Source organism: Podarcis erhardii, assembly GCF_964252035.2.
Source record: "Podarcis erhardii genome assembly, chromosome: 10".
Taxonomy (NCBI): domain Eukaryota; kingdom Metazoa; phylum Chordata; class Lepidosauria; order Squamata; family Lacertidae; genus Podarcis; species Podarcis erhardii.
In genome coordinates, this window is record NC_138500.1 from 12,878,994 (window position 1) to 12,889,784 (window position 10,791).

General features: G+C 42.6%; 1 protein-coding gene across 28 annotated transcripts in view; it reads right to left on the reverse strand.

Moving 5' to 3' along the window:
* Positions 1-8,530, reverse strand: part of C2CD5 (C2 calcium dependent domain containing 5) — an 88,369-nt gene extending 79,839 nt beyond the window's left edge. For 3 of the 28 annotated variants that reach the window (XM_081879662.1, XM_081879656.1, XM_081879634.1), the window contains exons 1-3: positions 8,140-8,530; positions 952-1,038; positions 344-515 (exon numbers count right to left, since the gene is read on the reverse strand). In XM_081879662.1, the coding sequence (XP_081735788.1) occupies positions 344-515; positions 952-1,038; positions 8,140-8,229 (349 nt within the window). In that variant the 5' untranslated portion in view covers positions 8,230-8,530. The remainder of the gene's footprint in view (positions 1-343; positions 516-951; positions 1,039-8,139) is intronic. The other 25 variants (XM_081879660.1, XM_081879665.1, XM_081879637.1 and 22 more) reach the window with 17 other exon arrangements.
* Between the last annotated feature and the right edge of the window lie 2,261 nt (positions 8,531-10,791).

Consider the following 10,791-nt stretch of genomic DNA (forward strand, 5'->3'; position numbering starts at 1 on the left):
CTAACAACGAATATCACCCAAAATCTGCATCACAACAGCTATTATACAGCACTGTTTAGGTGTTGCTCACATATTATATAATACTATTTTTGTCCAGATTTTCAGGGATTTAGCATTGGAAGATTTGTCATCCCAGTGCTAGGGTCCATGGCAAAAGAAAAATGGCATAACTTTAAACACAACTTTTTTATTTGAAACAACATGTGAAACTGAAAGAACTCAACTGATGTCTCAGGAAAGCTTAAAACTATTTTGTATTTTAAATGGCACAATAAGTCTACCTCAACGCTCCTAAACAATTTGCCAAATAAAATATGTTTTAAAACAATGTTAAAAATCTCACCATGTATCGTATCATAAATTGGAAACCAGCCAGAGATAACTGTAGCTGCTTCACTGTAGAGGAGAGGATCAATATCAATGTAAACTTTTCCAATGGCATCATTAGCACTATAAGTATCATGATCAAGAACAGTTATCTGCAGAGGCTCATCTTGTAGATCTTCATCATCCACCTAGAAAATAAAAATATGGAGCTTCAAAATTTCACAAGGTAGAATCTGTATTAACAAAACCTTTATTGATTCAAAATTGCTAGTTTAAATTCCCTGTGGAGCATACAATAAAGATTAACATGAAACTGGTAGGGGTCTCAAAAACTACAAATTCCAAATGGTTCTGTTCAGATGACCACTACAAAACATCCACTTCTGTTTTTCAACTAGTTTGTTTTTCTGTCTGAAATGGGAACTGCAATTAAGTTTTTGCTACAGTTTATCTAAACAATCCAAAATCAGAAACCAGTTTGATCTTCTCTCTTTGGACAAACCAGATTAAACTAAGTACATTTTGTGCTGATTCAGACAAAATGAGGAGCTGCTGTTAGTTGAAAATGGACATTCTTTGGGCTTAATAACTTGCTTCTAAGTCTACCTTTTTTGTTGAACTTACCTCAAATTTAAACCATTCAGAATTCCACTGAGGATTGAGAGATTTGGGATACACATCTGTCTTAAATGTGGTGTTTCCAAACTTCACCTGAAAAATATACCAAAAAAAGACAAATTGAAGCAAAATCTTGTTCTCCACCTTTTTCCAAAACTTACACTTTTAAAATAAAGTTAGTGCCATGCAATTGTTTTCAAACATTTGACAGACCATTGCTACATGTCTGTAAGATGGGCCTTTAAATGTGATTGGCCTGAGTTAACACTGTGAGTTCTTTTAAATTATAAACCTGGGGAGGTGGAAATTTTTGTCCTGGTATGCCAAGTCACAACCCCAACATCTAGATTGGCTCAAAGTTCCAAACCAGATAGTAACCAGCTTACATCTTCAATTCCAATGCAGCTAGTAAGCAGCTAGCACTTCTATCCCTCAGCAGTTAGTCTGTTATACCTCCTAAGAGACAACAATGCATAGGCTCAGAAGACTCTGGAGATGATTACTGAATGCACATGAGAGAAAACAGTGTGTGGTTTATAGCAGAACAGTGAGAATGAGAGAAAATGAGTTGGTGTGAAAGAAAATGGCTGTGCTTATATGGGAGATGAAAAGTGGGCTAGACAGTGAAAACAATATGCTCACTGTACAGTGTTTGTGGGTGAGCATGCTTGCAGATTCTACACATAATTATTGAACATGTGAGAAAGTGAAGGACTTACACACTTGTAGATTATATAGTGAAAAATGAAAAACAAGGCAGAAAGAAAATTAAGATGTTCGGGGGGGGTGTAGAGCAAGGTCCCTTAAGGATTCATTTCCCAACTACAGCCCCATCAATACACATGTAAACTAATGTGTAAGATGGAAAGTTTCTATTCACATACAGAAGAGAGATTAAAAATGAGTACTAAAGCTCTTTAACATATGTAATTTTCTAATAGATGCAACTTTGAAATCTTTAGGATGTAACTCATATTTAATCAAAAAGACTCAATATCCCAAAATTTGAGAGGAGCTTGTCTGGAAGATTGGCCAAATTAGAAATTTTCCAAGCAAACACACAGCTTTGATTACCTAGCTAGGTGTTTACCTTGGGCTTCCTCCCTCAAACAACCATGAGACTGACGGGCTTCTCATTCATTTTTCTGCCTCTCAGTCTCCCTACCTTGCCCACAGAACTCTGCCTATCTCTAAGTTCTGTAAAAGGCCAACTGTCCTTTAACTTCCCCCATGCTTTTGAACATTCTATGGCTAACCGCTTAATTCACTCAGGAGATAGAATGTTCATCAACATTCATCACATTCCTATGGCTCAGCCAACATTGTCAGAAGCTTCATAACTGCTACAACGAAATTATTTAGTCTATTAATATACAGTAGGATTGCATCTTGAAGGAGGTTATGTTCCAGGGGGTGGCAGGTAAAGTCAAAATCATGTATAATCAAACCTCCCTGGAACTACCCCTGAGCAAGCAATCTTACCTTCCAGAGCCAGCACAAGGTCTCGCAAGGCCATCCAAGATCTCATGAAGGCCTCCAGAGCTCACAAGAGTTTCTCAGAGCCTGATAAGCAAGGCACAGAGCTTAAAGGCTCTTTCTGCACATGGTTTTTTTTTTTAATCTACAGAAGAATCATAGCTAATTTTAAACAGCTGAGGACAGGGGAGAATTAGTATTTATTTTGAAAACCTCAAAGAGTGATAACAAATTGTGGCATCCCACTTGAAAGCAGACAACCACTCGCACAAATGTGAATTCTCTTCTCCCCATACTCCTCCAAAATATGCTCCAGATGGCTGAGGCGTCTCCAGAACTAGTTTGGAAAGGCATGGGGTTGGGGAGAAAGAGAAAGGAGTCCCATTATGTCTGCTGGTGAAATGTTGGATCTCACTCGAAGAGACTAAAGGTTAGTTATTATACAGTATTTCCTTTTCCTATTTGTATAATTGGAACACAATCGACACAAGTCTTCTTAATGTTGGAAAGTTTAGGTGCATGTTCAACTCAGAGAACAAGCACAGTTTTTTCAGATGGCCACAAGGTTTTCTGCATCAGACTTGTATCTGACCTTTCAGGCATTGAAAAAGGCTTGACTTCCAATGTTTCCACCCACTGCATTTTGAAGAGCAGAATACAGAACAGAGGCATCCCACGGTGTAGTAATAGTATTTAACATGGAAGATTAAAGGTCAGTATTTTAAGCACACTTTTGTACAAAAATAAGTGGAATTAATAACTTTCTATGTGATTATTTACATACATACATAATCTTTTTTGTATGCTGGCTTTCCGCAGTCTACAATTGTCACAGAAGTTTATAAACAGCTAAATAATGTGAACAACCTTGCCTCCTTCAAGGTGGCCCAAAATGAACCCTCTGGTCAAGTTGTATTCATTACCAAATACACAACAGCAGGCAAAGCCTCTCAGCTGGCTGTCACCAGCTAGGACAGAAGAAAGTCAGTAGAGAAAAATGTTGACCAGACTTCCCCAAGTACTTTGTTCACAACCTCAGGTGAAATCCATCACCCATGCAACTGTTAAGGGGACATCCTATACAGTTCCTGAAATTGGCTTGTTATCCAAGACAGATCATATTTCAAGCGTATCAGAGTGAGTGATATTTGATTCCAAAGAATCACAGTCATCCAACTGTATCAGCCTCCTGTCTTTCCTAAGCAGCACTGCCAGATGGCATTCTGCAGTTGCAATATCAGTGGGAAATATTTCTTTTGCCACCACAACCACCATAAAATAAGCTCTTAAATGGGCTTTAAACCACATTTGGTTCACAATTGTGCCCTGAATTATCACCAGATGTGCTCTAGCTGACATTGCAACTGATTTTAAAACAGTGTAAATGAACAAACAGTGAATAACAGAAATGACTTAAATCTAGTTATCACCTTTTTTGCAAAGGCTCTTTGTCTTTACACCCACATGAATTCCCACATCACAGAGATGCCCTGATCGGGAAAAGCAGTACCTATGTAGAAACTACTTGTATGCCCAGGTCTCTGTAGGGCCGTCTTTACCCAGGGTTGCAAGGGGTGTGGAGCACCCGGGCACTGAATTCTGGGGGGTGCCAGGTACCCACCGCTGAAGCCGCCTACGCTCTTAACTACCTACCTGTTATGAAATAATAAATAATTTTGATCAAGCTAGAAAAACTAAATACATATATACCTAGGTATTACGGAAATGTATACCTACTGTTTCACTAAAGGACTTCCGACTTTGTGCGTTCATTTACCAAAGATGCACCGTGCCAGTGGTGGCGCTTGTCAAACTCAATGACTGCACTCACAACTAAATTTGGGGGCGCTGGGCAGATCTTTGCACCCCAGCGGCACATATGCTAAAGACTTGCCTCTTGTCTCTGCATTGTCCATGATTAAAGGTAAAGGTAAGGTAAAGGGACCCCTGATCATTGGGTCCAGCCGTGACCGACTCTGGGGTTGCGGCACTCATCTCGCTTTATTGGCCAAGGGAGCCAGCGTACAGCTTCCGGGTCATGGGGCCAGCATGACTAAGCTGCTTCTGGCAAACCAGAGCAGCGCACGGAAACGCTGTTTACCTTCCCGCCACAGCAGTACCTATTTATCTACTTGCACTTGTATGTGCTTTCGAGCTGCTAGGTGGGCAGGAGCTGGGACCGAGCAATGGGAGCTCACCCCGTCGCGGGGATTTGAACCGCCGACCTTCTGATCGGCAAGTCCTAGGCTCTGTGGTTTAACCCACAGCGCCACCCAGTTAGTGTGCCAGCTGCACCTGTTCCTTGAGATGTCTGATTTGGCCAGTGACACAAGCCTTAGTTACATCCTGTTTGGGTTACTCTAATGAGCTCTATGCAGGGCTGCCTTTGAAAGGGGCTCAGAAAGCTGCAGCCAGATTGTTGACCGGGGCTGGTTATAGGAAGCATACAACTCTTTTGCTACAACAGCTTCACTGACTGTTTCTGGGCAAAATTCAAAGTGCTGGTTATCCCCTTAAAAAGTCCTACACAGCTTAGGTCCAGGCTATCTGAAAGACTGTATTCCCCCAAACAAACCTTTGAGATCTTCGGGGAGGCCCTTCTCTTGGTCCCACTGCCCTCCCAGGCATGCTTGGCAGGGGCATGGGTGAGGGCTTTCTTGGTGGCTGCTCCCAGACTTTGGAGCTCCCTCCCTAGAGAAGCAAGACTGTCTCCCTTCTTGTTGTCCCAATAATTTATGGGAGAAATTTTGATATGCTTTAAATAGAATTAAAACTGTATACATATATATAATCTATCAATGTTTGATAGGTTTTTAATTATTATTTTTTTCTATGTTTTTATCAGTTCATATTATTCTCTGTAAGCTGCCTTGGGTCCCATCAGTGGGAAAGGTGGGGCATAAATAAATTATTGTTGTTGATGTTATCATTATCATCATCATCATTTCTGAACATTATACAAGTCTTAAAAACACAGAAGCTCTGTGAGGAAAAAGATGGCAAGCATTCTCCCTACAATAAGCAGGCATAATAAGTGCATTACGTATAAAGTCTGCAAAGCAATTACTGTATTAAAGGCACAATAATTGTTATATGTGAGAAACTGACAACCCTAAATATGTCAATTGTCAATTTAGTACAATGAATAATAATTTGCTTACATGTGAGAGATAAAATTTCAGGCTCTTGTTCATTAAAGAGGTAGAAAAAAGCCCACCAAACATAGTCACCAGGACCACAAAATCAGTTTTCAATGCCTGAACTGAGCTCAGGGACAAGTCAAATAGTAAAGATAGTATTTCTGAGTATGAGCCAAGTGTTGTTCCATCACTACTGAAGAAACACAACCAACACCTATCAATAGCTAACATTTCTCCTTTTTTAAACTAAGCATTGGGGAAAACAATTCCTTGAAAAATTACTTCAAATATTACATCAAACCACTTTCATGTAGACCTTCTATACCAGTACTGTATAAGAAATAAAATCTTCATGTAGACTACTATGTGCAGCATACCGGGCAACTTCATATATTATGTTTCTTTACAAGTAGACGTGTTCTGCCTATATGTGTAGTCAAATATCTGTAACACACATTTCTGGTCACATGCAAATACACATGCCAAGAGTGGCTCTAGCTCTCTGCCATCATAAGTGCACTGGCCAACACACAAGCACCTAGCATACAAGCCGGGAAAACAAGTTACCATCTATATCAGGCCTGCATGACATGCAATTCACCTAGTTGTATATAATCCAGCAGCCATGTCCTGTGAACTACAAGGTACTTGACAACTACTGTTTGTACAATTCTCGGCAAGAACTGAACACAGATTTGATCAAGAGGTTGGAGCAACAATATTTTACACTTTTTAGTTTAGAAAAGGAGAGGACATGGAAGAGGACAAAGACTCTTCCTCCCCCAGTAGCAAAGCATACATCAAATGGACATTGCAGGGGGCTGGACTAGATGACCCACTGAGTCCCTTACATCTCTGTCGTTCTATGTTTCAATGAAATTGCAAGACAATAGATTTTTGGTTGGATATTAGGAGATTAATGGTAAGAGGGGCAGGTGAGGCTCATCAACCTGGGAAGGTAGCCTGCCCAACTAGGATATAGAAAATTCTAATCCTAAACCTTTGCTGCCTTGTGGGACATCTTTGGGAGAAAAACGGTTAAGGAGCAAACACTACATAAATTCAGAGTGGAGTCCCTAAGATGGCTGAATGGCTCTTTGTACGCCTCCTTCCGCCAACTCCTACAGCCAAGCTGGTGCCAAACATATTGCTCTGCTTTCCTTTGGACCACATCAGCGAGGACAAGAGGGGGTTCTTGTCATTTGGGCAGCCCAGGACCTTTATATACACTGCCCAGGCTGTCACTTTGTCACGTTGGTGCTGCTAACACAGGAGTTTGACTTCAACACAGGAGGCGTACTCCATTATGTCTGGACACACACAAATGTCAACAACAGAGAATACTGCTGTAATAACCTTACATATAATCTGATTAAGAATATACCATACATTCATGCTCATTTTCTATTCAACCTGGCCCTTTATAAAAACTTATTTATAATTTTTATATCTTTATTTTCCCTTTTCTGTCATATAGTGTATTCACCAATGTATATGTGCTTTTCAAGTTGCTTGGGAGATCTTTCTGGGTGACCAGTAAGTAGTAATAATGCATTGTGATTCGTTGCTTATTTAAGGTGTTCATACATACCACTTGCTTTTCACGCAGGCCTCGCAAAGTGGTTTGATTGGTTTGATCTACTGAACGATTTATTAAATAATCAAACAATAACAGAACATGAAAAAGACACACACACATGCATACACACACATGTGTATTTCACTGTGTGCTGTATGCAAATTTAGGCAATTATTGTTTTCTGTTATTACTTATGGTGGGTGTGTTGTTTTTTTCTTAAATGTTATGTAAGATGATATACTGAAGTATTGCATGATTCCCCCCTCCCCTTATGGTATTAAATAGGTGCATAATAATAACAACAATTTGTTACTTGTACCCCACCCATCTGGCTATATATTTCTGCAAGTTGCTTGGAAAACTTTGGGTGACAAGCGACTAGTAAGTTTAATAAGCAAATAAAATAAATTGCATTTTTGGCACCTGCTAAAAACACCACTGTTTAGAGAAGTTGAGATGATTCTAATTTGTTTTAGTATTTTAACTCTTGTATGTTTTAAAGTAGGGTTGTGATTTTTGTGTGTGAGAATTTTATCCTAAACCACTTTGTTGTTTTTAACAATGGGGGGGGGTGTGCAGAAAACCATTTCACAAAACTTATACACCCCTTGATTGTATTTATTTTTAACGAAAGCGCATTACAAAAAAATAAATAAAACAACAATAATAATAACAACCAACCACCTTACAAAACGGGCTAAAACCATCTCGACTTCCCAAGCATCTGGGTAGTTTAAAAAGCGGGTAGGCTTTTTTTTTTTTTTTCCCTAAGCATGCGCGGGAAAGGCGCCTGCCGGACCTCAAGTGGCAGGGAGTTCCGAAGTTCTTCACAAACAGGAGGAGGGCGCCGCGCGGCGAGACGACCTCGGAAGCACAAATGGCCCCCGGCAAATCAATAAATGCGAAGAGCCGCGGGTGTATTGACCGGGGCCGAGCCCTGAGGAGAGACCGAGAGCGAGAGCGAGAAGCCCCTCCTCCCGCCTTGCCGCCCCTTCAAACCTCCACGAAGGCGTCCGTCAGGTCACTGGCTCGGTCCATGACGGGCAGGTGCCGCCCCGCCACAATCTTGACCTTCAGCTTCCCGGGCATCTTCCTTTCGCCTCAGTCTCCTCCTCCTCTTCACCTTCCGCCCAGGGCGGCTGAGGTAAAAGCCCGAGGCGGGCGGCCGATAGAGCGGAGGCTCAGTCCCAGGAAAGCGGTGACCGGGTTGAGGGGAGGGGAGAGCGCAGAGAGACTGAAGCAGAAACGGTGTAAACGTCGCCCGTGCGCATGCGCATCCCCCCGCGCGCGAGCAGAAGGTACCCTCCCCAACGGCCCTCCCCGAGCGCATTAAGCACGAGGCTCTCCACGGCTAGGGCTGCGGCGGCTCCCCGCGCCTGCGCACTCGTCGAACAACATCGCTCCTCTCGTTCCCTTCACCGCCCCCCTCCCCCCCCCCCGATGATTTTCCTTCCCTCAGGCCTGTTTTCCCTGTGTCTGCGCATGCGCGAAAGGGAATGCGGTTACGACGGGTGACAAGGGACGATGGCGACTTCCGCGCAGGCGCGTTAGCTTGCAGGCCTGTTGCCATTAACCGGCTAACTGTCTCAGCGCTGATGGGGGTCGTTTTAAATAAATTATTTTAAGTGATTCTCGGGCCTCCACCCATTGAACCCCTTGTTTTGGGGTGGGGAGAAAGGGGCGCGTCCTCCTCGTCAACCCGTTATTTAAAACAGGGCGGATAAAGCGCGAGCCGTCGGTGAAGGCCAGAGCAGTATCGAGCGCCGAGTCGCCGATAGGAGCCCGGCTTGCGGTTGCCTAGGTTACCTTCCCAGGCCGCGCGGGAGAGCACCGAGCTGGAGCTCGATGGGCTTTTCCATGCCTGCAAGTGGGGTTTTGTCGCTGCTGCGGCTGCACCTGCAGCTGCGTTAAAAGGCCTCTTCACAGCCTGGAGTTGGGTTTCCTAGCATACCTTTCCCGCCCCGACCTGGCCACAGTGATCCATGCCACGGTCACCTCCAGGCTTGACTACTGTAATTCGCTCTACGTGGGGCTGCCCTTGAAGCTGTCCCAGAAACTCCAGCGGGTGCAGAATGCTGCAGCGAGGGTCCTTACGGGATCCCTGCCATGGGAGCATATTCACCCAGTGCTTTTCCTTTTTTTTAATATAATTTTTATTAGTTCTTTTAACATATCATTTTCAACGGTAATTAAACATACTTTTACATCTTATTCAAATTTTTGACTTCCATCAATCCTGTCTGAAAATTTTCTAATCTAGTCTCTCAGTATGCATTTCTTATCTTCCCTATTACATTTCAAAGTCATAACCAATATCTTTATCTTTTTCTACTTTGTAACACTTCATATATTTCTCCTTACAAAACTTCTTGTAGTCCTTCTAGCGTAATTTATTGATTACAGTTGCTCTTCAAATAATTCATATACTTCTTCCAGTCTTCTGTAAATCTCTGGTCCCGCAGGTCTCGAATCCTTCCTGTCATTTTGTCCAATTCTGCATAGTCCATTGATTTCATCTGCCCACCCAGTGCTTTTCCAGCTGCACTGGCTCCCGGTGGAATACAAGGTCAGATTTAAGGTGCTGGTTTTGACCTTTAAAGGCCCTCACAGCCTAGGACCCTCGTACCTACGGGACCGCCTCTCCCGCTATGCCCCACAGAGGACCTTAAGGTCCATAAATAGCAACATCTTAGAGGTCCCAGACCCTAAGGAAGTCAGATTAGCCTCAAGCAGAGCCAGGGCTTTTTCAACTCTGGCTCCGACCTAGTGGAATGCTCTGTCTCATGAGACCAGGGCCCTGCAGGATCTGATTTATTTCCGCAGGGCCTGTAAGACAGAGTTGTTCCGCCTGGCCTTTGGGTTGGAGTCAATTTGATTCCCTCCCCCTCTTTCTTTTTTCCTTTCTCCTCCTGTGATGAAGCTGTGTTTTAATGTTTTAATGTTGTATTTTAATCTTGTTTTTAAGTTGTATTCATTCAACTTGTTTTTATTGCTTGTTAGCTGCCCTGAGCACGGCCTTGGCTGGGGAGGGTGGGGTATAAATAAAATTTATTATTATTATTATTATTATTATTATTATTATTATTATACCTCTCTCTCCCTGTACGAGTCTAGGCCTGCAAGCCACGACGATTTTTGCTTGGCCTCCTCACGTCTTGGTTGACAGCTTGAAGATTCCATTGAAAGACGATGTTCTGTAATACTGTGTGTTTTGTAGCAGGCTTTTTGGGCTGCAGTACCTGGGCATAAACCCCAATGAGTTCAATAGGACTTGCTTTTCAGTTACCTGTTGTCAATATTTGCACGGCTAAATCTATTACCAAGTCTGTTGTCAATATTTGCATGGTTAAATCTATTGCCAAGTCTTTCTGTTTATTGCACACTGAAAACAAAACCTCTTAATGACTTTCTAACACGTTAAATTTAAACACTGGATGCAAAGGCTCCATGTTTCCTTGCGGCTTTAGAAAGCTGACTTCTGGTGTGTCCGGCCTTACCTAGTGGTGGCCAATAGCAGGCAGCCATCTTAATTTCCCAGAATGCTCCAGAGTGATGCACTGGTGTGGAATGTAAATGGCCACTTACGGGATGCTTCAGTGACACATTGACCAACCAAAGATCTATAACCAGGGGAGGGGGGCCAAGAGGTTA